Raw genomic sequence first — 21,924 nt, 5'->3', positions numbered from 1 at the left:
GGCCCCTTGGGAGGGTTGCTGGGCCCCTCGCAGAGCCCCAGACCCGGGCTCCCTGCTGCCTCCTGACAACTGCTTCAACCTGTGTGTCTGGATTCCTCCAGGCCCCGAGGCTTGCCTCTATTTGTCCTTCTCCTCAGCCGCCCCTCCCAACCATGAAATCTAGGGCCCCAGGGGCTGGATGAGCTGGACAAACTTCCCGGAGATTCCCCAGGCCCATCACAGCCAGCTGGCCCAGCCACGGCCGGCTCTGGCCCCTTCCCACTCCCCGCCATGTCCACCGGGCCACTGCACTCTACCCTACAGCCCCACTCATGGGTGCTGGCCTCAGTCTCCATTTTAGCAGTTCTCTCAAGCTTCTTTTGGTCACTGACCCTTTTGCAAATTTGATGAAAGTATAAACCTCCCTTCCCCAAAGTGCTAAAACCCATTCCCAGAAGCAGTGCACCCACCTGAAGTTAAAATCCTTTATAGACTAAGCCCCACTGAACGGGCGAAGAGACGCCCAGTGCACACCACTCCCAGGGCCCTAGAGAGGTGCAGTGAGTGACCATGTGTGCGGGGGTGGGGGGGTGGCAGCTCCGAGGCCTGCCCCCAGTGGCCCTGTTAGCTCCCAGGCCATCAAGGGGTGCCTCCTCATAGGGCAGACAGGCCGTGGGCCATCCTCAGGAGGTGTGGAAGTGAGAGGCTCTTACAGATGGGGGCCCAGCTCTGCCTTAGAGGGTCCGCCAGCCACCCAGGAAAGTGTATGAAAGGAAGGAATTTTCATCAGCGTTCCCCACCCCCGTTCCTTTTCCCTCAGTTCCTAGCACCCAGGAAGGGGCTTGAGGGAGTTCATGACCCCCAAGATGAGGGGCCCATGTTTGTGGGTCCCATAAGGTTTCTCACAGGGGTCTTTGACCTAAGGAGGTTAAGGACCTTGACCTCCCATAATCTGTCCCTAGTTGGTGGCAGGATTTGGGTTATAGTCTGTGAGTCCCAGGTTGTCCCCCACAAGGGGAGTCACAGGCTCCAAGGGGGTCTTCAGGAGCAGGAGGGTCTTTCCTGAGGACTGTGAGGAAGGGTTCACCTGGGCTTCATCCTCTTGCCCTCCTCCATGGGGTCTCCTCCAGAGTGATCACTTACTCCTCATGGAAAAGACTTGGGTCCTGAGGCTTCACCCTCATCCAGGGCTTCTGTCTCTGCTACTCTTCCCCCTTTGCCCACAGACCCCTGTGTGCCCCTCCCCTACTTCCACAACAGACTCTTTACCCCTTGGGCCCTAGAGACCTGCGGCAGCTCAGCTCGGCCCTCAGTTTCAGTATCGGGCCTGGGAAGGGCACACCTGAGCCGAGGAAGAAGTGTGTGTGGAGGGAACTTTTTAGGCCGTTGCCTGGGTGATGCCACCTGAGCTGGGCGCCAGGCACCTGTCGCCTGGGGAACGGTAAGGGCGGGGCCCCTCCCTTGAGAGCAGCCAGGGCCACTGGGCTGAGACTGGAGACAGATCGGGTTCCTGGGGCAGGCAGGGGGACATGAGCGGGGTTGGGGTGTGCGATACTGGGGGATCTGGGTGTGTTTGCAACAGGAAAGGAAAAGCTTACAGGGGGGAGTTGCTGGGGGAGGAGGCGGCGGCTCAGAGAGGCAACTTAACCTCCAACCTCTGCTTCTCTTTGCTGAGCCTACCAGAGCTCCATCACTCCCCCAGTCCCCGCTCCCCAGCTGGTCCTCAGTCTCCCCTTTCCTTTGTCCCTGCATTCCCACAGGCACGGAGGTTCTTTCCTTCCCCGATCGGTCACGGTACCCCCTCCCAGGCTCCCCATCCCACCCCCAGCCCCGCCTTCTCCCTGTAGCTCTGGCTTCCCCAGTTGGCTTTGCTGCCCCTCCCCCGCCTCCACCTCAAAACCCCGCCTGCATCTGGGAGCTGGCCGAGTCCCCGGGTGACACCCACAGAGGGTGCGCTGCTCCGTGTGAGCCTGGGCCTCCGGCGGCACAAGGCTCTTCTCAGCTGAAGGTGGGTCAGGAGGGGCAGCGGCCGGGACGTGACTGCAGGGTGGCAGGAGAGGCAGCCACTGGGCATCTGGTAGCCAACGGGGCCCTCGGGAGGACACCGCGACTCCGCTGAGCAGGACTGTGAGATTGATTGGTGCGTGTCGGGGTCAGAGGTAGGCCTTTGAGGGGCTCAAAGAGAGGTGCTTTGCAAGAGGCCCACAGATGTGAGGACAGTCCTGGCCGAGGACACAGTGTTTCCCTTGTGCTGGGCACCGAGACCCCCACCCAGCAGCATCGGACCCACCCCTGTGAGTCAACCAGGCCGTCTAGGGTTAAGAAGACCTGAGGGGACAGATGGCTTCAACTGCCCTTGAACTCCTGGGCATGACCCTGGCTGTGCTGGGCTGGCTGGGCACCCTGGTGTCCTGTGCCCTGCCCCTGTGGAAGGTGACCGCCTTCATCGGCAACAGCATCGTGGTGGCCCAGGTGGTGTGGGAGGGGCTGTGGATGTCCTGCGTGGTGCAGAGCACAGGCCAGATGCAGTGCAAGGTGTACGACTCCCTTCTGGCACTGCCCCAGGACCTGCAGGCCGCCCGCGCCCTCTGCGTCGTCGCCCTCCTCTTGGCCCTGCTCGGGCTGCTGATGGCCATCACTGGGGCCCAGTGCACCACCTGCGTGGAGGACGAAGGTGCCAAGGCCCGCATCATGCTCACCGCGGGGGTCCTCCTCCTCCTCTCGGGGATCCTGGTGCTCATCCCCGTCTGCTGGACTGCGCACGCGATCATCCAGGACTTCTACAACCCTCTGGTGGCCGAGGCCCTCAAGCGGGAGCTGGGGGCCTCCCTCTACCTGGGCTGGGCCGCTGCTGCCCTGCTCATGCTGGGGGGGGGCCTCCTCTGCTGCACGTGCCCTCCACCCCAGATCGACCGGCCCCGAGGACCGAGGCTGGGTTACTCCATCCCCTCCCGCTCAGGTGCATCTGGGCTGGACAAGAGGGACTACGTATGAGGTGGAAAGTGTCCCTGGAAGCCTGCGGCTCAGAGCCTTGACCTTGTGCAGGATGCCCTGCTCTGACCCTTGCCCCCGACTGCTAACCCGTCCCCCAGGGCAAAACCCATTTTCCAGACGCTCCAATCGGGCCTGGCTAGACCTAGTATCAGCTGCCCCAGCTGAGTCCAGAACCTCTTCAGTGGGGTCCCCATGAGCCCTTCCCCTACCTCCACCCAGGCAGAGCCAGAGCTGATGGGTGTGCTGGTCTGCCCCTGCCTCCCCCGGACAAATTGCTTCCTTCTGTGGTCCACAACTTAGGCTGTCCATCCTCTTCCTCTGGGGCCACCCCGGTCCCAGGAGCCTGGGGCTTCACCCAAAGGGCAGCAGGTCCTTGGCTCCAAAATAAGGAGGGGACGCCTGCCTGCGGTGGGTCCTCTCCAGTCTGGCCACCACCTGCATCTAGAGGTCCAGGCCAGGAGGCCCAGTCTATCACCCAACCTTCTATGCCCACCTACTAGTTGGGAATAAACAGAGAATTTGTACCTTGGCTCTTCATAAGACATGCTTTATTTAGCAAAAACTGGTGAGTGTGTATGGGGGGAGGCGTGGCAGAAGTGTGCAGGGGTTGAAGGTGAGAGGATCGGGGTGGGGGAGGGGGGTCTACAGCACATCCAGGACAGGACTCGGGACTCAAGATAGAGGAGCCAGAGGTCAGAAGACTTGGAGGCGGCCAGTTCTTTGGTGATTTATCATCCGTGAGGCTCAAGAGCCCCCAGGGGTTCCAGAGGCCTGACCAGTAAGGAGGGACTCGGGGACAGGCTGAAAGCACCTCAACAGCAGGCAGCCTTATGTTGGCCCACAGCTCCAGGTTGGCCTCCAAGATGGGGATGTCCAGGGTGGAGAAAGATCTAGAATTTGTGAAGCATCACCTCCTTGGCTCCATCATCCAGAGGTGAGAAATACCAACAGCTGAGCCCAAGAGAGACTTGGGTTCCTTGGTTAGGTTTTCAAATGAACTTTAAAAATTCCCCTCCCCCCAAAAGCAAAAAAGATAAAAACAGCCCCCAAGCTGTCTGGATTACCATCTCCATGTCTCCAGCTCAGGGGGTTAGGCTCCACTGTCGAGGGAGTCTCCACTCCCCTACCAGATTTAGACATAATTCTTAGTGGGGTACTCAGGGACCCCCTGAGAGGTGGCATGTGCGGCCGATGCCGAGTATCGGGCCATATAATGGTTCGAGCCCCGGGACCCCCCAGAGGGGCAGGTACAGCACAGCAGCCCCCCGCCCAGCAACAAAAGACCAGAGGCCGCCCAGCCCAAGTAGAGGGAGGCCCCCAGCTCCCGCTTTTGGGCGTCCGACACCAGGGGGTTGTAGAAGTCCCGGATGATGGTGTGAGCCGTCCAGCAGACAGGGATGAGGATCAGGACCCCTGAGATGACAAAGATGATCCCAGAGACTAGCACCAGACGGGCTTTGGAGTCCTTGTCCTCCACGCAGGTGGTGCACTTGGCTCCCGCGAGGTAGACCAGCAGCCCGAGCAGGGCCAAGAGGAGGGAGATGACGCAGAGGGCGCGGGCGGCCTGCAGGTCCTGGGGCAGTGCCAGAAGGGAGTCGTACACCTTGCACTGCATCTGGCCTGTGCTCTGCACCACGCAGGACATCCACAGCCCCTCCCACACCACCTGGGCCACCACGATGCTGTTGCCGATGAAGGCGGTCACCTTCCACAGGGGCAGGGCACAGGACACCAGAGCATTCACCCAGCCAAGCAGTGTCAGGATGATCCCCAGGATTTGCAGACCAGCGGAAGCCATGGCAAAGTTGAGGTTGAGAGGAGCTGCACTGGGGGACAGAAGCAGACTAATGTGAAGACAGGCTGGTCCAGACCCTTTGTTCCCAATGAGCTGTGGCCACCACACAGGGCAGCGAGAGTATGAACCCAGGAAGTCAGTACACCATGGGCAGGGCACTCTTCCCAAGCCTCATTTTCTCATGGGCAAAACGAACACTTGATGTTTGAGCATGTAATTTTTTCCTTGGTTATGTGATTGTCTTGACTAACAAGAGCGAGTAAGTAAGTGACCCAGTCCTGGCTGCTTTGAGTGCAAATGAGACATGAAGCCTATACTGAGGCTAGTCTACCGGCCCAGCCACTTTGCATACATTTTATCAGACAGCAAAGTAGCAAAAACAAAACAAAACAAAAGAGAGGGCAATTTCCAGATGGCCTCCTTGGGGCACACAGATGGTGGGTTGGCTCTAGCCATGAGTTTCAAGCTCAAAACCTGTCAGTTTCAAAATCAAGATTAGAGATCCCAGCTTCCTCCCACCACCCAATAGCTGTGTCCAAACCCCTCACCCCAACCTGGTTCCATCCCCCCAGGAGGGTAATGACATGTGTCTCAGGTGATCCTTCATCTCTGGCCTTGCCTGGCCCTACTTGGCCCAGCCCAGCAGCAAACTCCAGAGGGGCAGGAGAAATGAAGAAGAAGAAGAAAAAAAAAAATACCACCCTCTCACCCAAAAGCACTTCTTCCTCATGGCTACCTGCTGCCCCACTGGGTCCTGCTCTTCTGCCCTCCCTTAGGGTCACACTGAACATACCTCCAAGGTTGGGGACATTTTCTTGTGCCTTCTTGCTCAAAACGCCAACCTCTCAGGACTCAATTCCCCTAAAAGGACCTAAACCCTTGGAGTGTGTCCAGTGAACCGGCCCCTTGGCAGCAGCTCCGGCCCCTCACTTGTCTCCCTTCACATCCCACTTAGTGTTGTGGCTCAATTCGGGGGTCAGTTCTGTTCGGGGTCCTGTTGGGGCTCTCCATTACCCAAAGTTCCCGCACACGATCTGGACCTGAATTTAGCACCGGCCCCAGCAGTGTGGCCAGAGGACAGACCGTGCACTCCTCATTTGCATCCCGCCCATACCTGGCGGAGCTAAAGACCTCGGGGGAGATCGGACGGGGCGGCCCAGACCGCGCTCATCCCAACCCCAGTGTCGGCCCTCCACGCCTCTGGCGGTGTTAGCGCCGGCCAGTGCACCCAGCACCTCTCCCCTCCAAGACCCTACCCCTGCCCTCGACCACTTCTCTTTCCGCACACTACGGGGCCGCCTTGGTCCGAGGGCGCCCCCTCCTGCTTTCGATCCCTATTTCCCTTCTGAGTCCAGCCCGAAGAAGGGTCCGCAGACCCCCGGCCTGTGAGCCGCGCTGCGGGAAGGGCTTAATGGCGGCGGTTATCAGCAGGGTCCGCTCCGGTAGGTGAGGGGGAGGGGAGCCCCGCCCCAGAGAGCAGCGCAGGTGGGGGAGGGGCGCCCGGGTTTCGGTGCCTTTGTCCCGGGGGAGGGGGAGGGGCGTTTAACCCTTCCGTGGCTGCAGAAGGACCTGATCAGCTCACCGCGGCTTCGGTGCAGACCCCCTTCCAGGGGCTGTGCCCCGGTGGCCCCCCCACCCAGGTAAGTCCAAGTTCTCTACACGCACCCCCACCCACGCCGCCACGCCCCCTGCACCCCACTCCTCGAGGAGTCCGCCTCTTCCCCTCCAACACTGGCATTTCCCCCGGCTCACCTGCGAAGAAGCCCACAGGGATTCGTAGGAACCGCAGAGTGTGCGGACGGGGGCGGAGGCGGGGGGTCTTAAAGAGGCAGTGACGTCACTGGACCACCGCCCCGGGGAGGGGCAGAGACCCCATTCCAGACCGCGGGCGCGCGAATCTCAACCTCGTCAGCTGGGGTCGCTCGAGCCTGGGGCCGCTGCGCCCGCATGTGGCCCGGGCGCTGGGACCTCAGCTGGCTAACGCCGGCCCGCAGTGGGTCAGGGCACAGGGCATGGGGCTAGAGCTTGGCTCCTGACTCCGCTACTTACTAGTGCTGTGACCCTGGGAACTCACCTAACCTTCCCAAGCTTCAGTTTCATACTCGGAAAAATCGGAGACAACAAGCCCACATTTTACTGTGTAGCTATGTCCTAAGGTAGAAATTAAAGACTTATTATTTGTTATGTCGTTATCATTATATCCCGGGGCCCTTAAGAAAGCTGCAGTTATTTTTTTTTTTTACATTTTATTTTATTATGTTGGTCACCATACATCATTCGTTTTTGATGTAGTGATCCACGATTCGTTGTTTTCGTATAACACCCAGTGCTCCATGCAGTACGTGCCCTCCTTAATACCCATCACCGGGCTAACCCATCCCCCCACCCCCTCCCCTCTAGAACCCTCAGTTTGTTTCTCAGAGTCCATAGTCTCTCACGGTTCGTCTCTCCCTCCGATTTCCCCCCCTTCTTTTTCCCTTCCGAAAGCTGCAGTTATCTTTGAGATGGGTTGTTCGTGTCTGATTCCCACCCCCAACTTCCCGGACTTCAGCATCCACAGGACAGGGCCAGGTCTGCGTCCTTGCGGGGTCCCAGCCGCTGGCGCACCGAGTTGCTGCTTGTGGAGCGAATGACTGAACTTAGCGGGCCAGGCGGGGCGGGGCGTCCAAGAGCCGGTGGCGGGGCGGGCAGAGCCGAGGGAGCCGCCCCGGAAGGCGGGGGCGGAGGCGGGGCCGCCGCTGTCCGCCCCGGCCCGCGCGCGGCAGGCTCAGACGGCCACGGCCGCCGGACGCGCACAATGGTTCCCGGTCCGCTGCGTCCGCTGCCGCGGCTCCTCGTGCTGGTGCTCGGGCTGGCGCTGCTGGGCGCGGCGGTCGGGGAGCGAGTGCCAGGTACGCCGGGGGCGGGGCCCGGGCTGGGCGGAAGGCCGCGGGGGCCCGGGGAGCCTCTCACCGGGGATCGGGGAGTCGGCATTGCGGACCCAGAGAACGAGGCCGAACTGGGGGGAACTAGGCGGACACGGGGATTCGGGGTTAGGTGGTTTCCAGACACCGCGCTCCCTGGCCAGGAGAGGTTCATCCCACTCCGAACTTCATCCGCAGTCCCAGCCTCAGTTTCCCCCCTGTTCAAATGGAGGGGCGGCTTCTGTCCTAGTAAGTCCAGACTCGGAAGTAGAGGGAGAAAGTTTGAGGGCGGGATGTCTCCTTCGGTGAGAAGGCACGCCTCCATCCTGCTCAGTACCTGGTCTGTCTGGCCCCAGTGACCGAAGAGTCTCGGGGGGGGGGGTATCGAGGGCACGGGGGTCTGTACCCTCTATACCATGTGGGGTGCCCCCTTCCATCCGGTGACTTCAGTGCCCAGCTATGCGGGGGGAGGGACTGGGGTCGGGCCCGGTGCCCAGGAGTGAGTCACCCGCCGGCTGCGGGGGGTGGTGGTGTGGGGACCTGATACCCCCCCCACAGCGTCCCGCGCTAGGCCCCCCTTGCCCCCACGCTGCTGAGTCCCGGTCGGGCCGTGCGGTCACCTGTGAGGAATGCGGGGGGAGGGCGCCGGTGACTCACGTTATTCGAGCCGGCCGACCCTGACCTCAGCCCCCAGAATAGCCGTGCCCCGCCCCAGCCTCTGACCCGCGGCCCCCTCCCCAGGCACCACCCCCTGCTCTCGCGGCAGCTCCTGGAGCGCGGACCTCGACAAGTGCATGGACTGCGCGTCGTGCCCGGCGCGACCGCACAGCGACTTCTGCCTGGGCTGTGAGTGGGGAGGGGGGGAGAGGGACCAGGGGCGAGCGGACCCCAGAGTCGGAGAGAGTTTGCGGGGGTGGAGAGGGGAGCAGTGGGCTTCAGATCTGGGGAATTAATCAGGAAGGGGGGTGGGAGTTGGGGTGGGGAAGGGATCGGATCAGGGCAGGGGCCAAGGTGGGGGAAAGGCTTGGGGCTCAGATCTAGGGGGCGGGGCTAGTACCGAAAGGGGCGAGGTCTAACTTGGAGTCCTGCCCCCAGGCGCTGCGGCCCCTCCAGCCTCCTTCCCACTGCTGTGGCCCATCTTGGGGGGTGCTCTGAGCCTAGCTCTCGTGCTGGGACTGCTTTCTGGCTTCTTGGTCTGGAGACGGTGCCGCAGGAGAGAGAAGTTTACTAGTAAGTGAGCCAGGCCCGCCCACCCCCCCAACCATTCCTCAACATCTCCCCTGCTCTTGACCACGCCTCTTCTTATTTTGCAGCCCCCATCGAGGAGACCGGCGGGGAGGGCTGTCCTGGTGTGGCACTGATCCAGTGACAGTGAGAGCCCTTGCCAGCAGGAGGCCCCACCCACTCACCATTCATTCATTCATTCATTCATTCTGGAGCCCGCTCCCTCACCCGAGACAGCCAGAGCCAGACTCTTCCAACCACAGGGGTGTGGAGGGATGGGGGACTGGTGAATCAGCTCTCCGAGGCCTGGGCCCAGGCTTCAGAGGAGCCTTCCAAGGTGTCTGACTGCCCTGTCTCTGGCTCCAGGACAGGAAAGGAGACCCACGCGGGCTCACACCAGACAGCTGACACTAAGGAACCGCAGCATTTGCACAAGGCGTCCCTCCCTCCACCCCCATGGCCTGAGGGCCAGACAACACCAGGCCCCACCCACTCAGATGTACTGAAATTCCACCATGGGGTCTCTGTCTGGGGGGTTAGGGACCTGTTGCTAACACTAGGGGGCTGGCCCTCTAGGGGGGCTGGCCCTAAGACACTGTCCCCCCCAACCCCCAAAGGGGGGGAAATATTTATTTTGGGGAGTTTGGAAGGGCGGGAGAATTTATTAATAAAAGAATCTTTAACTTTAAATGGTTCGGAGAGTGGCATGATCCCCAGCCCAACTTCCCAGAGCTGGAGGGAGGAGTGAGTCAGCCGCGGGGGTGGGGGTGAGGCTCTGACTCACACATTCTCAATGCCTGAGCCCAGCCTGCCAGGACCTGGCCAGGCCCCTGACCGTTTTTTCCAGGGAAGATTCTGAGAAACCGCAAGCATCCAGCGCCCCAGCCTTCCCACCTTCCTTCCCAAAGGCCTCAGGGTTCCAGACTGAAGCCTTCATTTGCTCAGCAATCTTTATTCAGTTCTGGGGGGAATGCCTCCCTTCCCATGCTCCTGTCCCTCCTGCCCCTCCCTCCCCAGGGCTCTGTGGGATTCAGTGTCTTCCTCTGTAGAGGGTAGGTCCTGGAGCCCAGAGGCCTAGTCTGGAGAATATTTAGGACAGCTGGTCCCTCAGGAGGGATGCTGGTCTTCTCTGTTGTGGGGAAGAAGGAAGGTGGGCAGAAATACTGCCCACCAGCACTCAGAGCTCCATTATCTCTCCAGCTTGGGTGGCAGGGTAGTGGGGGGTGGGGGTGTCCCCTAGCCTCAGCAGCCGGAGGGCCTCAGGGATCAGGTTCCCAGGGTAGCGCCAGAGAAGCAGCTCAGAGCAAGGGCTCCTGGAAAAGGAAATAACAGCATGGGGCTGAGGCTGGCCTGGAAGAGCCACCTCCCACCAGGTCCAGGTCCCCAAGAGCTCTTGGGCTGCCAGCACCTTCCAAGGAGCCAAGACGGGAAACAACAGAGGTTGGCTAGAAGCTAAAAATAGCAGGATGAGGCAGGGCCTAGAGACTGGCTCCAAGATGGGGTGTGATCCTCCAGAAGGCCCAGGCGGTGGATGGTGCCTACCTGAGTGGGGGCAGAGATGGGGGGAAAGCCATGGGGGTGCTGCAGTAAGGGTGGTCATTGTGCAGGCTGAGTCGAGAGAAGTGGGTGGCCATGTTCTCTTCAGAAAGGAACTGTTTTCGCAAGGGCTCCCTGGGGAGAGACAGAAAAAAGGCAGGCTGGGATATTCACATTGGTGGCAGTCTGATGGGGACCTAATGTGACAGAGGTCTTGGGAGTCCCTCCCTGCCCCCAAACTCACTGCTCCTCCTCCAGGCGCCGCTTGGTGCTCATGGGCACAGCTCCTCGGAGAGGGGAGCTGGGAAGAAAAGAAAGCCAGGTGCACTCCACCCTCTTGGCCCCATCCCCAGGATCTGCTCTCCAGTGCCTGCAGTGTAAGCCAGGAAGTCCCCAGACCACCCGTCTCAGCTGACACCTAAGTCACCCCATCTCCCAGCCTAGCCAGCAGCCTGCCTCAGAACTCTCAGCCGAGTCTCAGCTTATGCCCAAGCCCTGCCGACTCGCCCCACCGCGTGTCATCTTGCAGACCAGCCCCGAGCCCACAGCCAAAGCTCCTGGGCCCCTGGGCCAGGCCCACCCAGTGCCCTTACACACACCTCACGTCCTGGGCTCGGGGCGTCCCTGACGCGGCCCGTGGGTCGCGCTGGGCCCGACCTGGGGGGCCTCGTTCCAGGGGCTTCTGCAGGATCATTTGGGTTCGGGGTCCTGCAGGCAGAGGGTGGGATCCGGCCGACAGGGCGGAGCCTCAGAGGGCGTGGTCCAGCGCGAGGGGCGTGGTTTTAGGCGCGCGCGGCGGCGAGGTTCTGCGCAGGCGCGGAAGGCGAGCGACGCGGGGCTAGAAGGCCGGTGGGCTCGGCGAGGTGGGGGAGGGGATCTGGAGTAGCGGGGCTGCGGTGGGAGCTACTTCTTGTTGGCGATCTTCACGGCGGTCACCTCGGATCCTGAGGCTCTGGGTAATACTCGGCGGCCGCCTTCGCGCCGGGACGGCTGGCGGTGTTGGGGCTGTGCGGTGCCCCAAAGGGGAACCGCTCGCGGGCACGTCCAGACGCGTGAAGCTGCGTCGCGCTGAGCACTCTGGGATTTGTAGTTCTCCACATGGAGCGAGCTGTGCCATACGCTGTACCTCTGGGTCAGGTGAGGCGGGCGTGGTGCGCGGTGCATTCTGGGGTTTGTAGTCCATGCCCCGTTCGGAAGGGGCGGCAAGGAGTCGTGCCCTGAGCTCTGTTTTGCGTGGGACTCGGACTGTGACCCGGGAGCGGGAGGGTAACGCAGCAAGACCTTAGGGGCCTAACGTGAAAGTAGGAGGGTAGGGATTAGAAGTCAGTATGTTTTTCTGTACTGGAGTAATGGAGCCACTTTTTAAGCGCTTATTATGAGGCAGCTGTATGCGAAGCTCGATACAGGAGCTCAGACACCTGTGACAGTCTCCCGTGAGCTCCATTTGACACTTGAGGAACCTTGGAGGCCAGGCTGGGTGCTTGCTCAAGGTCCCGGTAGACGTCATGCCTCAGGTGCCCGCTTCCTCACCCTGTTCTTGGAGCAAGCCCTGGGACTCAATGGGCAGGCACCCACTTGGTGGTCCGCCTCAAAGGATGGCTGAGCGATCTGGGCAGTGAGAGGCCGGACAGGCGGCAGGGGAAGCAGGAGGGAGTCTGACTCGCAGGTCCTAGATGTCCCAGGTAGCCTCCATGCAGCCTCTCCCCACAGATGGAAGTGTTTCAGGCCCTGCAGCGGCTCCACATGACCATTTTCTCCCAGAGTGTCTCACCCTGCGGGAAGTTCCTGGCAGCTGGCAACAATTATGGGCAGATAGCCATCTTCAGGTACCCTCACCCCTGCTCCCACCACCTGGTAGCTCTAGCACTTGTACCCCCTGGGACTGATGCCCCCTGCTTCTGACTCTCAGGCTGCCCTCCCCTCTCCCTTTAGCTTGTCTGCTGCTTTGAGCTCTGAGGCCAAAGAAGAAAGTAAGAAGCCTGTGGTCACATTCCAAGGTGGGTGCAGCCATTGAGTCTGGCTTAGAGAACCCCCGGGTAGGGGAGGGGAACAGGACAGGGTCACTCAGGTCCTGCATTTCCATCTAGCCCATGATGGACCCGTCTACAGCATGGTCTCCACTGATCGACATCTGCTCAGTGCTGGGGATGGGGAGGTGAAGGCCTGGCTTTGGGCAGAGATCCTCAAGAAGGTAAGGAGTGTGGAACTGGGGGACGGGCTGGGGTTCCTGGTCCCAGAGAGCCTCTGACATGATCCAGTGTTTCCCTCCATGAAGGGCTGTAAGGAGCTGTGGCGGCGTCAGCCCCCATACAGGTGAGCTAGGGCCATGTGGGCAGAAGGTACTTGGGGGTGAAGGTACCGCCTCATCAGAGCTGACCTCGCTTTCTCTCTCCCAGGACCAGCCTAGAAGTGCCTGAGATCAATGCTTTGCTTCTCGTCCCCAAGGTCTGATCCCTTTGTGACTGGGGCTCTACTCTGCTCTGTTCTTGGTCCAAACTTAAAAGCCTTTCCCCTGTTCCTGTCCTGATTCGACATTGACTTGTGATTCCACCTTGCCTTCTTCTGTAGGAGAATTCTCTCATTCTGGCAGGGGGAGACTGTCAGTTGCATACGATGGACCTTGAGACTGGGGCCTTCACAGTGAGCAAGCCATGGAGCTGGGGTGGTCAGGGCTGGATGGGAGTAGGGGCATTCTTCCTGGATCTCCTCCTGACAGCGGCCCTCCTCCTGCAGCGGGCCCTCCGGGGCCACATGGACTATATCCACTGCCTGGCACTGCGGGAGCGGAGCCCTGAAGTGCTGTCGGGTGGCGAGGATGGAGCCGTGAGACTTTGGGGTAAGTTAGTGTCCGGTTGGAGGGAAAGATGAGATGGCGGCGAGGGAGATTGGGGCCAGCCGGGCTCTTCTCATGGTTCTTTCCCCACAGACCTCCGCACAGCCAAGGAAGTCCAGACCATCGAGGTGTATAAGCATGAGGTGAGGGCACGCCCCATGCCCTGTCCTCCCTTCCACCTTCCTAGGCATCCCCTGTATCTTCATCTCCTTCTCTCTTCCCGTCCTTTCCCCTAGGAGTGCTCGAGACCCCACAATGGGCGTTGGATCGGATGTTTGGCAACTGACTCAGACTGGATGGTGAGCAGGGCGAGGTGTAGAATGGGGTGACCGCTCCGGGCCCTGCCAGATGAGGGCCTGAGCTTACAGTGGCTGGGGATCCCCACCTTTCTGCCCAGGTCTGTGGAGGCGGCCCAGCACTCACCCTCTGGCACCTCCGATCCTCCACACCCACCACCATTTTCCCCATGCGGGCGCCACAGAAACACGTCACCTTCTACCAGGACCTGGTGAGGCCCTCTGTCTTGCTTCTGCCACCTTTGCCCAGTTCCCCTCTCCAGTCCTGACCCCCGACCCCCTTCCTTGCCCTCCACAGATTCTGTCTGCTGGCCAGGGCCGCTGTGTCAACCAGTGGCAGCTGAGTGGGGAGCTCAAGGCCCAGGTGCCTGGCTCCTCCCCAGGGCTGCTTAGCCTCAGTCTCAACCAGCAGCCAGCAGCACCCGAGTGCAAGGTGGGTTCTGCAAGGGGCTGCGGGGGTCCGGGGGGCCACATATGTGGACAGGCCAGTCACCCCTGTCTTGCCTCCAGGTCCTGACAGCTGCAGGTAACAGCTGCCGGGTGGATGTCTTCACCAATCTGGGCTACCGCGCCTTCTCCTTGTCCTTCTGACCTCTGGCAACACCTCTTCCATCCCAGGGATTTGGAGTGCTTTTTTCTTTCTTTCTTTTTTTTTTAATAAATAAATTTTCAGGCTATTTTCCCATTCATGTTCTTCCCAAGAATGGAGGCCAAGTCGGTGTAATGATTTTTATATATTACTCTGTTTGATCTTGATACATAAATACCCACCCCCATCTCTGCCCTGGAGCATGGCAGACCCAGGGTGCTTAGAAAATATAGGTCTATATAGATTGAAAACTCAGCTCTGCCTCACCTGCCCCGCCACCCACCTGGGGCCCTTGGCCCCCAAAGCTGGCCCCTGCTCCCATTGAGCCTTTGCCCAGCTTCCCGGGGCGGGGAGGGCACCCCCTCTGGAAGACAATCAGGGCCCTGGTGCTACACTGGCCAGAAGAGGAAAGTGAACCAGAGGGCATGGGCGGCCTCCTTCGCCCAGCCTTCAGGTCCTTCGGAAGAGATTGCTCAGGAAGCCGCCGGCGGACCCGGGGCCCAGGCGCAGCGAGAAGCGCGGTGCGGCGCGACGCGGGGCAGATCCGGCCGCACTCAGCTCCTTCTGGCGCTGCGAGCGCAGCTGCTTGCCGATCACCACCTGCATGTCGTCCTGCGGGCCCGGCAGCCGGCGGGAGGAGGCGGGGTGGTCAGCGCACTGGCCCCGCCCCTTCCGGCTCCCGCTGCCTCAGGCCCCCGCCCCTCACCTGCCAGGCCTCCAGCTCTTGCGTCAGCGCCACCTTCTGGCGGATAGTGCGAAGCAGCTCCCGGGAGAGCGAGTCCCGCTCCAGAGAGACGCGGCTGAGCTCCAGGGACAGTTCCAGCGCCCTGCAGGCAAGAGGGGCAGAGAGTGGGTCCTAGGGCGCTCGGGCCTCAGCGAGCGGGGGTGGCGGGACGCTGCGGGACCCGGACGGGAGTAGTGCCGCTAACACCGGACGCAAGGTTGGAGGGCTCCTGGTGGGTGGGGATAATTATATCACGTGTGGGGGAATCGAAGGCCTAGGGTGCCCTGTAGTCCCACTGGGGCTATGGTGGATGGTGGGAGAAGCTCACTTGTTCACAGCTTCATCCCGATCCGAGAGGGCGCCGCTAAGGGCCTCCTCGGGGTCCTCCTGTGTCCGCAGCTCCTTCTGCCTCTGCAGCTCCTCCCGCAGGGACTGTAACTCTGCCCGCTGCAGCGTGATCTGTGGGCAGGGGAAGGTGAAGAGAGGCTGGTAGGCCTCTAGATCTCCCAGCAGCCAGGGCTTCGGGTCTCTAGGCCCTCCCCTGCCTGCTCCACAAACACTCGGGGCAGCCGCGGCCTGTGCTGGAGATGAATCTTCTGAGCCCCCAGGCTGGTGCAGGATGGGGTGGGGGCAGAGCCGGATGGGTGGTATAAGCCTGCAGAAAGGATGCTGGGGGAAGCACTAGGAGGTGGGACAAAGGAGGGGAATGCGGCCCAGGAAGACTTCCTGGAAGAGGTGGCGTATAGGCTGGTTTCTGAAGCATGACTACAAGTTTGTTGGGATGAAGATAGATCCAGGTAGAGGGGGAATTAGTGCGCAAAATCTCAGAGGTGTAGATGGGCAAGAGAAACTGGCCTTGGGAGGGGGTCTACATCCAGCGCTATGCTCCCACTCCCACACCTCATCCTGCAGTCGGGCCACTTCGGCCTCCTTCTCCTCTAGTATCTCCCCTGGCCTTAGAGATGCTCGCTTCTTGGGAGGCTCCAGGCTCTCCTCTTGGGGTGAAGGCTGGTGGCTGAACGCCTCTTGGATCTCAGGGGACCAAGTGTTCTGTTCGCCAAAGGAATCGGTTAGTGAGGTGTCGGACCTCCTGGGAAAAGGAAGAGGGGCGGAGTCTGCATGGCACGTGGGGGCTAGTGGGCCGCGAGCTCACCGGGACGTCCCTGCGTCCGTCCGCTTTCTGGTCCTGGTCGCCATCGAAGCTATGAGCAAGCTCCGACTGCAGTGAGGCTACCGACACGTCGGCGTCCTGAAGGCGCGACTCCTCCTCCAGCTCCGAGACGCGCCTCTGCAGCCTCCGCAGCGCGCTCAATGCCTCCCCGGACTCGGAGCGCGCGCGTTCCAGCTGCGGAGGGACAGGAGGGACAGACAGAAGGACAGAAGCGTGGGCAGTCAGCCAGGTGCGCCGGGCGCCTTCATCCCGCCGCCGGCCTACAGGGGGCGCCGGCGCGCCACCCAGAGCCAGGCAGTCCTGCTTGTCGGAGCACCCCAGGGATCCTGCTCCCACCCCCAGATCGCTGGGCGGCCTTGGGCCGCGCAGTTCCCCTCGGCAGATACCAACTTCCTCGTCTATAAAGCAGGGCGCGGACAGGTGCCCTGGCTTTAAAGTTTCCCATCACCCTCCCTCCAGCCCCACCCCATCAGGTCACCTGGCGGAGCCCCGCCCCCTTCCCCGACCGGTCGGCCTGCTACTCGTTAATGCCGTCATCCAGCGTTTATTGATCCTTCCTTCTAAGCCCGCGCTGTGCTGAGTGCCTCACCCTCACCGCGGCTCTCTACCATTCCGATCCCCTCTCACAGACAAGGAAATTGAGGCTGGGCGTCCCACAATAGTAGGAAGGGGTGTTGGGTAAGGGCCCACGTTATTTCACCACAAAGTGCAAGATTCTAAGATCTCAAACATCAGGCCATGCTGCCTCTTGTCATTTCCTTTTGTCCATCTCCACTGCCCCAGACCTGGTCCAAGCCCCCGTCATCTCTGGCTTCGGCCTACCCCCTGGCCTCCTAACTGCCAGACTCTAAAGGCAGACCACCCCTGCTCAGTCACCTTCCTAGGCTCCCACTTGCCCTTGGGCTAATGCCCGTGCTCTCTTGGCCCAGCTTCTGGGGCTCCCCGGGATCCCTCTCTGGCCTCATTTCCCAGGAAGCCCCGAGGCAGTGGCCCATGCCCTGGCCAGATGCACCCCCCTGCCCTCACCTCCAGGCTATGCTCCCGCTTCTCCCGCCTCAGTAGCAGCAGCTCCTCGTGGGTGGCCTGTAGCCTGCCCTGGCCCTTCTCCACCTCCTCACGCAGGCGTCGGATCTGGGCCTCCAGGTCCTGCCGGCGGCTCTGCAGCATCTGGTTCTGGGGAGAGACTTCAGAGCTGGAGGGGAGGTGCTGGGCCAGCCCCGGATCACCCCCAGCTCCAGCTGGCTCTCACCTCCCCCTGCAGACTCTCCAGCCGCGTCCTCAGCTCTGCTCCTGCCAGGACCTGAGCCTGGCACTGCCCCCGAAGGCCATCCAGTTCTCTCTGAAGCTCGTGCTCGGTCTGCGAGGCCTGTGGGGGGTGGGGGGGGAAGACAGTGGAGCCCTCAGCTGGCCTTAAGCCTTGACCCCAAGCCCAGTGCACCAACCCCCACACTGGGACACAGGCATCCGCCCTCATTCTGCCAGGGACACAGGGTCGGTTCTCCCACCTGGGCCAGCTGCTGGCTGAGCCGGAGGTTCTGCTCGCTGAGCTCACTGAGGGCCCGCGCCCGCTCACGCCCACTGCCCTGCTGCTCGGCGCGCTGCTCTCCCAGCTGGGCCCGCAGGGCCTCCACGTCCCCCTCCAGCTCCACAGCTCTGGCCTCCCATTCTGCGCCCCGCGCTGCCAGGCCCCGGCGGAGCTCATGGTTCTCCTGCTGCAGCCGCTGTGGGGGCCGGGACAGAGGGGGTGAGGCTGGAGTGAACACACACACAGATGCAAAAGGGGTCCGGGCGGGTCTGAGACAGGCGTGGAAGCAAGAGGGAGAAGCAGGCAGAGAGTGAAAACCAGAGCCTTGGAGGCGAGGGGGAGTGGAGAGGTTTCCAGGTCAGGCAGGAGGAGCTGACCTGGGACCAGAGGAGAGTGGGGCTCCCTGATGGCCGCTCACCTCTGTCTGCTGCCTGGGCTTCTGGACCCGAAGTCGCAGGCGCCGTTTTTGGCGCCTGAGTCTGGCAGAATTTAAGCCCCGGCCCATGGCCTTGCCAACTGATGTTCCAGGAGCTTTGGAGGTTCAACCTCTGCTCAGCCCCTCTCCCCCAGCTCCTCTCGGCCAGCTCCCTCTAATTAACCCTGGCCAGCCCCGCCTGGGCCCTGCGCCTCTGCATGCCCTCCCCAAAACCTGTCCAACCAGCAGGGGGACGCTCTTGGCACACCCAGGTGCCCAGCTTGGGGAGGCAGGCAAGTCGGGGGGCCAGCTTCTCGCCCCCACTCTCTATAAACTCGCAAAGCAGGAAGGCGGTGCTAACCATATGCTGCTCCAAATACCAGCAGGTACTCCTGCCGGGCCCTGTGCTAGCGCTTTCCTGGTACCATTTCATTTAATCAACCACAGTTAGAATTGTAAATGTACTTATTTTATATATGAGTAATCTGGGGCTCAGAGAAGTTAAATGCCTGGCCCAAGGACACACAGTAAATCAGTGAGGCAGGGATTCCAACCCAGGTGGCCAAACTCTTAACCAAATATTGTGGGGGCAACACAGCTCTCGGATTAAATCCCCAGGTTCAGGGTCCAATTGTCTTGGCTGGCGCCCTGCTCTGCTGCTGCTTTGTGATTGAACAAGTCCCTTAATACCTCTGGGTTCCAGGCACCTAGCCATCCGTCCAGTACTTTCTGAGCTCCTCCCGTTGTGGGGTCTGGCTATGTGCAGTACGCGAGACCACCAAGTTCCCAGCCTCCAGCAGCTTAAACTCCAGAGAGTCACAGGCAAACGGACACATGCTCGAACTTGGTCATTTCAGAGGGAATGTTAGGGCTGTAAAGAAACTCTGATGAAGAAGAGTGGGGTACGTTGGGGGGTCCTTTAAAGAGAAAGTGATGTTTGAATTCACACCTAAAGCGTAGGAAGGAAGAGGGCTACACCAAGGATCTGCAGGTGCAAAGGTCCTGAGGGAACACACGTGGGTTACTCAAGGAACTGAAAAGAGGTCCTAGGGGAGGATGGCTGTGTGGCCGGCTGAGGCCCTCGCGCGGGGACTTTCGGGCCCTGGTGAAGAGTCTCAGTGTCATTTTAAGTGTGATGGCGAGCCGTTGGGGGATTTTAGGCAAGGACTGAAATGATCCGATTTGCAATTCTTGAAGATCCCTCTGGCTGCCCTAGAATGGAGCATGGAGAATGGGCTGCCAGGGGCGGGAGTGGAAGCTGCAGATGAGTGAGGAGGCGGCTGTGGGGCTGGGGCAGAGGTGCTGTTGGCTGCGGCCAGCTGGGAGGCTGCAGAGTCCACGGGAAGTGGGTGGATTCGAGATCTAGTTTAGAGGTGAAATCCACAGGGCTTGCACACGTGGGAGAAGAGAGGTCATGAGATGCTCGGGCTCTGGTCCTGAGAAGATGGGAAGCCAGGATGAGGACCACCAGTGATGGGGTCAGAGTCAAGAGTGCCACTTATGTTGAGATGCCCATTAGGTGGCCTGGGGAGGAAGTGAGGGGCATAAACTCCCCATCTCGGGGACAGTGGTTGGGGTTATACGGATGCTGGAGTCAGTGGTGTCCAGGGTGTCTACGGGGCCAGATGTGACCCTTGGAATGACTGTGTGACTGAGGACAGCCTGGGCAGAGGGAGGAATTCTTCTACTTCCCAGGATTAGGCGAGAATTGATGGAGATAATGCACGGAAAGGGCTGAGCCCAGAGCAAGGCAGGGAGGAGAAACCCGATAACTCCTGGCTGGGCTTGCGCTATCCTCTCGAGGAGCCAGACCCAAGATTCAGAGAAGGCCAGTGGCTGGCCCAGGGTCACACAGCCAGGCAGAGGTCTAAACCCAGATCTCGACTTGTCCTCAGAGCCCCTGTTCTTAACTGCCAGCAAGACTGGGCCATCCCCCTGCCTGGCTTTCCTCCCCCTGCCCACCTGCCTCCCACCTGCCCGCCCATCTGGACCCTCCTACCTGTCCTCCGTCTGCTCACCCTGTCCCCTGTCCCACCCCTGCCCTGTGCCACCAGCTCACTTCCTCACGCTCAGAGTGCTGGGCGCTCAGTGTCTCCAGCTGCCGCTGTAGCTCCTCATTGCGCTCCAGGAGCATCTTGCCAAGCTCTGCGGCCAACAGCAGGTCCTTCTCCTTCTGCTGCAGCTGTAGGGCCAGGTCCTCAGGCTCCTCGGGCCCTGGGCCCCCTCCCAGGAATGAGTCCCGCCTTTCCAGCACAAAGGGGAAGAAGCCCTCATTGCCACTGGGGGAGGCACCTCCAGAGAGCAGCCCCGACAGGAAGCTTGGTCCTTGTGGGGAGCTCATGGCGCCTGCAGCATCTGTGGGCACAGGTGCGTCAGTGGGGAGAGGCAGCTGCCGCACACTCTGTTCTGCAGCCCATTGGGACTTGCCCCCTGCTGGTCAACATCTGGCCCTCTCAGTCCTGCAGCCAAAGCCTCCCTGGGCCATGCAGGGTTAATGATCTGTGTCTTGGCCACCCAGCTCCGTTAATGTCCCCAGGGTAAACTGAGGCAGGGAGCACAAGGAAATGAGCTGCCGTTGCCCCAGTGCCCCAGGACCGCAGGTGCCCCCCACTACTGACAGTGCCCCCCACGGCCCACACCTTAGCTGTTCTGGCTCCCAGTCCCTCACCAGCTGGGAAACTCTTCCTAGAACACAAGTTCTAAGAGACTCAGGACTCAAGATGAGCTCAGTCCCTTCCCCTCCCAAGAATACAGGCCTTGGGAATTTAGGTGTGCGGACCCCTCCTCTTTGAGAAGCCCAGGTCCCTGGCCCCCTGCCCTCCCAGGTATCCTGGTCCGTTTTCCTCTTTTCTCAAGATCCAAGTGTTTTGGTCCCCTTGGAACTCAGGTGCCCAGATCCAGTCCTCCCATTCTGGAGTGTTGGCCCCACTTTCCCAGGGCCCCGGGTCAGGCCCAGGGCAGGGCCAAATAACAGGTTGTGCCAGCAGACTGCGCCCGCCACTCCAGGTTTCTGTTTACTTCCCTGCTCGCCCCTGGGGACGGGAGCCTGGTGGCGCTCTCCTAGGGCTGCTTAGGACCCAGCCATTCAGGGGCTCAGAAGGAGGAGACACACCAGACTTCGCTGGCACCCTCCCCACCTCCAGCCCTCTGGAGGTCCCCCCACCCCTTACACACACATGCACACACGCACGCACACACACACCTGTCCCTTCCTCCTGAGGTGTCCAAGCCCAGCCCTATCCGCAGGACCCAGTTGTCGCGGTTGTCCCAGCACAGCGGGGACCCAGAGTCTTCCTGAGGTGGCCCCTGTGGGCCCCTGTGGGCCCGACCCCGCTCTAGAGACCCGGGGGCGCCCCTCCTCCTCCTCCTCTCGCTTCCTCGCACCTCCTCGCACTGAGCTGCTGTTTAGGACCTCGACCCAGGCGTCTGGGTCCCCAGCCCCTCGACCCCCCGGCCCCAGGCGTCCGAAGCTCAGCGACCCCCTACTTTCCTGCCCGTGCCCCCCGCTTGCCGGCCCCAGGAGTCAGGCCCGACCACCCTCCCCCCGGCGCCCGCTCGCCCCGACTCTGTCCTGCCCGAAGTTCCAACGGCCCCTGTCCTCGGGCGCCCCCCAGGTTCTCACCCACCGACGCCGGCCGGGCTCCCTCCAAGGTCCCCGCGGTCCCCGATCCCCTCTTCCGGAGGCGGCACCAGGTGCCCGGCCGGCGCAGGTGAGGGGGCGGTGCCGCGGGCGGGACTGGGGCGCCCCCTGGCGGCCGGAATGGCCCGGCGGGGCTGAAGAAAAGTCGCCTCCACCCAGCTCTGCGGCACCGACCCATCTTGGGGCCGTCAGAAACCATGGGCCCCATTAATTGAGCACCTGTGGGGTGCAGGTGACGCTGAGCACAGACGTCAGCTCCTTTCCCCTCACAACTGCCCTGTGGGATAGGACATTACTGAG

General features: G+C 61.3%; 6 protein-coding genes across 10 annotated transcripts; 3 read left to right on the top strand and 3 right to left on the bottom strand.

Annotated features, from left to right (window-relative positions):
- Nucleotides 1-1,986: 1,986 nt before the first annotated feature.
- On the top strand, nucleotides 1,987-3,343 carry CLDN9 (claudin 9). The gene has a single exon (XM_006751907.3). The coding sequence runs from the start codon at nucleotides 2,320-2,322 to the stop codon at nucleotides 2,971-2,973; it is 654 nt and encodes a 217-aa protein (XP_006751970.1). The 5' UTR covers nucleotides 1,987-2,319; the 3' UTR covers nucleotides 2,974-3,343.
- A 148-nt stretch (nucleotides 3,344-3,491) lies between these two features.
- CLDN6 (claudin 6) lies at nucleotides 3,492-7,427 on the bottom strand. 2 transcript variants are annotated; one of them, XM_081820226.1, is made up of 2 exons: nucleotides 6,521-7,427; nucleotides 3,492-4,799 (listed from the first exon to the last, which is right to left on the bottom strand). In XM_081820226.1, exon 2 carries the CDS (start codon nucleotides 4,769-4,771, stop codon nucleotides 4,106-4,108), a length of 666 nt encoding a protein of 221 aa, XP_081676352.1. In that variant the 5' UTR covers nucleotides 4,772-4,799; nucleotides 6,521-7,427; the 3' UTR covers nucleotides 3,492-4,105. The 2 variants fall into 2 exon arrangements, with proteins under 2 accessions (XP_081676352.1, XP_006751971.1); XM_006751908.3 differs by having other exon boundaries at nucleotides 3,492-4,794.
- A 75-nt stretch (nucleotides 7,428-7,502) lies between these two features.
- On the top strand, nucleotides 7,503-9,585 carry TNFRSF12A (TNF receptor superfamily member 12A). The gene is made up of 4 exons (XM_006743029.3): nucleotides 7,503-7,659; nucleotides 8,413-8,517; nucleotides 8,767-8,901; nucleotides 8,985-9,585. Exons 1-4 carry the CDS (start codon nucleotides 7,566-7,568, stop codon nucleotides 9,038-9,040), a joined length of 390 nt encoding a protein of 129 aa, XP_006743092.2. The 5' UTR covers nucleotides 7,503-7,565; the 3' UTR covers nucleotides 9,041-9,585.
- A 242-nt stretch (nucleotides 9,586-9,827) lies between these two features.
- HCFC1R1 (host cell factor C1 regulator 1) lies at nucleotides 9,828-11,251 on the bottom strand. 2 transcript variants are annotated; one of them, XM_006743027.3, is made up of 4 exons: nucleotides 11,031-11,251; nucleotides 10,676-10,732; nucleotides 10,438-10,566; nucleotides 9,828-10,208 (listed from the first exon to the last, which is right to left on the bottom strand). In XM_006743027.3, exons 1-4 carry the CDS (start codon nucleotides 11,123-11,125, stop codon nucleotides 10,073-10,075), a joined length of 417 nt encoding a protein of 138 aa, XP_006743090.1. In that variant the 5' UTR covers nucleotides 11,126-11,251; the 3' UTR covers nucleotides 9,828-10,072. The 2 variants fall into 2 exon arrangements, with proteins under 2 accessions (XP_006743090.1, XP_030894660.1); XM_031038800.2 differs by lacking the exon at nucleotides 10,676-10,732 and having other exon boundaries at nucleotides 11,031-11,165.
- Nucleotides 10,566-14,237, top strand: THOC6 (THO complex subunit 6). Of its 2 annotated transcripts, none has more exons than XM_031038798.2 (13): nucleotides 10,566-10,808; nucleotides 12,142-12,257; nucleotides 12,364-12,428; nucleotides 12,519-12,622; nucleotides 12,707-12,744; nucleotides 12,828-12,876; nucleotides 13,000-13,071; nucleotides 13,165-13,267; nucleotides 13,358-13,407; nucleotides 13,501-13,563; nucleotides 13,662-13,772; nucleotides 13,859-13,993; nucleotides 14,071-14,237. In XM_031038798.2, exons 2-13 carry the CDS (start codon nucleotides 12,142-12,144, stop codon nucleotides 14,149-14,151), a joined length of 987 nt encoding a protein of 328 aa, XP_030894658.1. In that variant the 5' UTR covers nucleotides 10,566-10,808; the 3' UTR covers nucleotides 14,152-14,237. The 2 variants fall into 2 exon arrangements, with proteins under 2 accessions (XP_030894658.1, XP_006743088.1); XM_006743025.3 differs by lacking the exon at nucleotides 10,566-10,808 and adding an exon at nucleotides 11,304-11,568.
- Nucleotides 14,238-14,275: 38 nt separating this feature from the next.
- On the bottom strand, nucleotides 14,276-21,661 carry BICDL2 (BICD family like cargo adaptor 2). 2 transcript variants are annotated; one of them, XM_031038796.2, is made up of 10 exons: nucleotides 21,611-21,661; nucleotides 20,044-20,339; nucleotides 17,550-17,765; nucleotides 17,294-17,410; nucleotides 17,071-17,217; nucleotides 16,027-16,218; nucleotides 15,774-15,923; nucleotides 15,202-15,332; nucleotides 14,856-14,976; nucleotides 14,276-14,761 (listed from the first exon to the last, which is right to left on the bottom strand). In XM_031038796.2, the coding sequence occupies exons 2-10, from the start codon at nucleotides 20,323-20,325 to the stop codon at nucleotides 14,600-14,602; spliced, it is 1,518 nt and encodes a 505-aa protein (XP_030894656.2). In that variant the 5' UTR covers nucleotides 20,326-20,339; nucleotides 21,611-21,661; the 3' UTR covers nucleotides 14,276-14,599. The 2 variants fall into 2 exon arrangements, with proteins under 2 accessions (XP_030894656.2, XP_006743087.2); XM_006743024.3 differs by having other exon boundaries at nucleotides 21,607-21,650.
- Between the last annotated feature and the right edge of the window lie 263 nt (nucleotides 21,662-21,924).

This window comes from Leptonychotes weddellii, chromosome 5, assembly GCF_054177405.1.
Source record: "Leptonychotes weddellii isolate Sample4059 chromosome 5, ASM5417740v2, whole genome shotgun sequence".
Taxonomy (NCBI): domain Eukaryota; kingdom Metazoa; phylum Chordata; class Mammalia; order Carnivora; family Phocidae; genus Leptonychotes; species Leptonychotes weddellii.
This window is presented reverse-complemented; position numbering and strand designations above follow the sequence as displayed.